Source organism: Mixophyes fleayi, chromosome 4, assembly GCF_038048845.1.
Source record: "Mixophyes fleayi isolate aMixFle1 chromosome 4, aMixFle1.hap1, whole genome shotgun sequence".
NCBI lineage: Eukaryota > Metazoa > Chordata > Amphibia > Anura > Limnodynastidae > Mixophyes > Mixophyes fleayi.
Window position 1 is genome coordinate 17,771,945 of NC_134405.1, and position 4,325 is coordinate 17,776,269.

The 4,325-nt window shown below is 40.7% G+C and overlaps 1 protein-coding gene across 1 annotated transcript; it reads right to left on the minus strand.

The window, feature by feature from the left end:
- Positions 1 to 1,443: 1,443 nt before the first annotated feature.
- On the minus strand, positions 1,444 to 2,373 carry LOC142150508 (olfactory receptor 6B1-like). The gene has a single exon (XM_075205705.1). It carries the CDS (start codon positions 2,371 to 2,373, stop codon positions 1,444 to 1,446), a length of 930 nt encoding a protein of 309 aa, XP_075061806.1.
- Between the last annotated feature and the right edge of the window lie 1,952 nt (positions 2,374 to 4,325).

Sequence of the window (4,325 nt, forward strand, 5' to 3'; positions counted from 1 at the left end):
GTTGGGGTTCCCCAATCTTTATCTCAACTGCATCAGAACTTGATGAAAGATCACATATTTGTGCACTATGTTGAATCTGCAAGTGCTATCATTGAATGTTGATTTACATTTTTTTCAAAAGTCACCAATTACCTAGATTTAAGTATGGATATAATATTTTTTTCACATTCGCTTGATGGGTTTTATCTATAAAATGTTCTGTTCATGGCCCATTAGTTTTTTTTTCTTTACACCTCCTCCCTTGGTTAACTCATCTACTAATTCAGTCTCCAATATCACTTCTATGCCAATGCATTTCTAATGTACCATTCCTCCCCTGACTTCTCTCCCTCTCTCCTCTCCTGTGTGCCCAACTGCTTCTCTGTCATCTCCACTTGGATGGGTGGATGGTATCTCAAGCTCAACATATACAAAACTGAATTTATCATCTTTCCACCACCCAGTGTCACATCCCCTCCTACTACCTCCCTTAGGGTTGACGGTGTCACCCTTTTCCCTGTTCCCTACGCGTGTTTTCTGGCAGTCATTTACTCTGCCCTCAATTTCACTGGCCACATCCAGTCCCTTGCCCAATCCTGTTGTCTCAACCCTTGCCACATCCAGTCCCTTGCCCAATCCTGTTGTCTCAACCCTTGCCACATCCAGTCCCTTGCCCAATCCTGTTGTCTCAACCCTTGCCACATCCAGTCCCTTGCCCAATCCTGTTGTCTCAACCCTTGCCACATCCAGTCCCTTGCCCAATCCTGTTGTCTCAACCCTTGCCACATCCAGTCCCTTGCCCAATCCTGTTGTCTCAACCCTTGCCACATCCAGTCCCTTGCCCAATCCTGTTGTCTCAACCCTTGCAGCATTGTCAATATTTGCACATTCCGAATCTCAATGTCACCAAGATTATCATGAATGCTTCTGCCCCCTCCTTTCTTGATTAATGCAACCTTTTCCCTTCTGGTCTGCATGACAAATATACATCCCCCGGACGGGAGGGCTATCAATGAATGTTGAAGTGTTTTTTGAAGTGGAAACAATTACCTAGATTTAAGTATGAAAATAATATTTTTTTTCACATTTACTTGGTTTTATATAAAGAAAATATGCTCAAAACCAAGAAATTAAAGAGCTGTTTACAAAAAATTAAATACAATTCCCTTGGATTGCCAATGGACAATAAATATAAGACTATTATTATTATTGTTTATTTTTAATTTGCCACAAAGGGTCTACAGTGATGTACACAGATATCATACAGTAAAATAGTACATGACCTAGCAAGACAATGTAATATAGGCAAAAGAGAAAGCTCGTATCTCTACTAGTATATATCTGATTGTATATTAGTACCTAGACCTTAGCTCTAATTTTCTTCATAACTGAATTATTACTATGTGAGATCCAGCACTTTGTTAAAAAAATAATATTTCCATATTTTCCTAAACATTTTGTATTCTAAATCATCTTCTTTACATGTATCAATTTACTCAAAGCTTCTCTTATTTCCTGGTTCCTCAGGCTATATATTGAAGGATTTAATAGTGGTGTAAACACAGTGTATAGGAGAGAGATAACTTTGTTGAAATTCAACGAGTGTCCAGAAGATGGCACTGTGTATTTAGCAATTAAGGTGCCATAGTATATGGTGACGACTATGATGTGGGAACTGCAGGTGGAGAAGGCTTTCTGTCTTCCGGTAGTGGTGGAGATCTGCAGGATGGTGAAGACAATTCTGACATAAGTTACAATAATGAACACAAATGGAAAGAGCACAATTGGGATAGAAAACACAATGGTCTCAATTTTAACATGGGAAATGTCTGAGCAAGATGCCTCAAGGAGTGGAGCAAGGTCACAGTAGATGTGGTCAATGGTATTACACCCACAAAACTGCATGAGATACACTGGAATAACGAACGTCAGAAGAAAACCCAACACCCAAGACCATACAGCAAGGTGGAGACGGAAACTGATGCCCATTATAGTGATATAATGCAATGGCTGGCAGATGGCCAAATATCGATCGTAAGACATCACTGTAAGGAGAAAACATTCTGAAATTGCTGAAAAGCTAGCAAAATAGTATTGTGTAACACAGCTATTGACTGACATGATCTTTCCTTGTCCTACTACGGCACATAGCAAGTTGGGAACCACATTTGTAGATAATAAGATGTCAGATAAGGATAAATGACAGACAAAAAAGAACATTGGAGTGTGAAGATGTTGACTTCTCAAAATTAACCCAGCTATGAGGACATTGCCAGTTATTGTGAAGATGTATGTCACAGAGACTATAACAAAAAGTGTGTATTTTAGAATCAAATAACCCTGAAATCCTACTAAAATAAATTCCGTAATCTTAGTTTGGTTGCAATTATTCATAGTAATAGAAGTTTTCAATTTAGCAGCAGACTGTGGAACAGTTTAATGGTTCAGAAATGTTCTACATCAAATTTTGAGTATGCAAAATAACACTCCATGTGTGACCTTATTATGACTGGGTTGTTATGAAAATATTTATTGTGGAAAAACTAGTGACCTGCACACAGTTGTACTGTCATCCAAGTTGGCCCAGCAAACCTCTGAAATACAACAGTCCTCTACAACTGATACTCAGACAGGCTTGTTCCAGAAGAGCCTTGAGCTGTCCTCTGATCTGAGAGAGTATAGTCTGGGTCTGCAGAAAATGTATGTTCTCATCTTGCAACTGGAAAGCTAACCCAATCACAGGAAATGTATATCAGCGTTAAACATTTTAGGAACAGATTCGACTAGGGCCACCAACCTGAAAATATATTTCCATTATAATTATTATTACTTATTTTATTTTTTATTGATATGGTGCTACTAAGGGTCCACAGCGGCATTCAGAGAGCATACAGTAAAAGAGTACATGACAGAGTACAGGACAATGCGACGTAGACAAAACAGTACAATACACAGCAACAAAAAGCCAAACCAACAGCAATGAGGTGCTATGTTGGGTATAACCTCTCACAATAACTTGGTGAAAAAGGCATGAGTAATGGTGAAATAGGGGACAGAAGAGGGAGGAAATAGGCACAAACTGAGCCTGCACCCAGAAAGATGGGCGCTGCAAGCAGGAACAGAGCCACTGATTGAGGGAAGGAGAAAAGACAGAGGTGTGCTGCTAGCATGGGTAATTATAGGAGGACAAGAAAGAAGAAGCCTCTTCTCATGAGAGCTTATAATCTATAAGTGAGGGGCAGACAAATGACAGTTATACAGAGGGAGTAAATAAGTGTGATGGGGCAGTAGTGGTAGGTTAGGAGGAGAGCTGGCTTTGGTGAAGAAGTGGATTTGGAGCCTGTGTGACACATTATAGAGAGGCATACAGTCTGATTATGAGAGGGATTAAGTTCCAGACATTTGGGGGAGCTTGAAAAATGTCCTGGAGTTAGAAGTGGCATATTGGAGAGGTCAGGAGTGTGGAAGGTGATAAGGTTGGAAATGTATGGGCGGAAAGGATATGGTGAGAGCTCTATGTGTGAGGGTAAGTAGTTTCATCTAGACTCTGTAGATGAAAGGGGCCACACGGTGGCTTAGTAGTTAGTCCTTCTGCCTCACAAAACTGGGGTCATGAGTTTGATTCCCGACCATGGCCTTATCTGTCTGTAGTTAATATGTTTTCCCTGTGTTTGCGTGGGTTCCTCCGGATGCTCTGGTTTCCTCCCATATTCCAAAAACATACTAGTAGGTTAATTGGCTGCTATCAAATTGATCTTAGCCTCTCTCTGTCTGTGTGTCTGTGTGTCTGTGTGTGTGTGTGTGTGTCTCTGTGTGTATATATTAGGGAATTTAGACTGTAAGCTCCAATGGGGCAGGGACCGATGTGAGTGAGTTCTCTGTGCAGCTCTGTGGATTTGGTGGCGCTATATAGAGAGCTGATGATGAAAGGGAGCCAGTGTAGGGACTGGCAGAGAGAGGAAGCAGATGCCAAGTGGCAGGTAAGACAAAATAAACAAGTAACGATATGGAAGATTCAGTAAAGTCAGGAGAGATGGAAGAAAGGAAGGATATATAGAAGTAGGTTGTATTAGTCTAGGCAAGGAATGATGAGAGTGGATGAGGGTGGCTGCATCCTTGGTGAGAAAGGATCTGTGAGAGTAGCATGAGTGGGAATGGGATAGAATGTGAGCTGTGAAAGAGAGATAGGAGTTGAAGATATCTCCTATGCTATGGATTTGCAGGACAGAGGAAAGGGTAATTTTGTCAATGGATAAAGTAATGTGGACTGGTGAGAAGACATAGGAGGGTGGCAACATGATGAGTTTACTATTAAACATAATAAGATTAATGAACTGCTGGGACAT

What these genes read in the sequence shown, in the direction of transcription:
- LOC142150508 (XM_075205705.1), bottom strand. Translation starts at nt 2,373, where the DNA reads ATGAATAATTGCAACCAAACTAAGATTACGGAATTTATTTTAGTAGGA.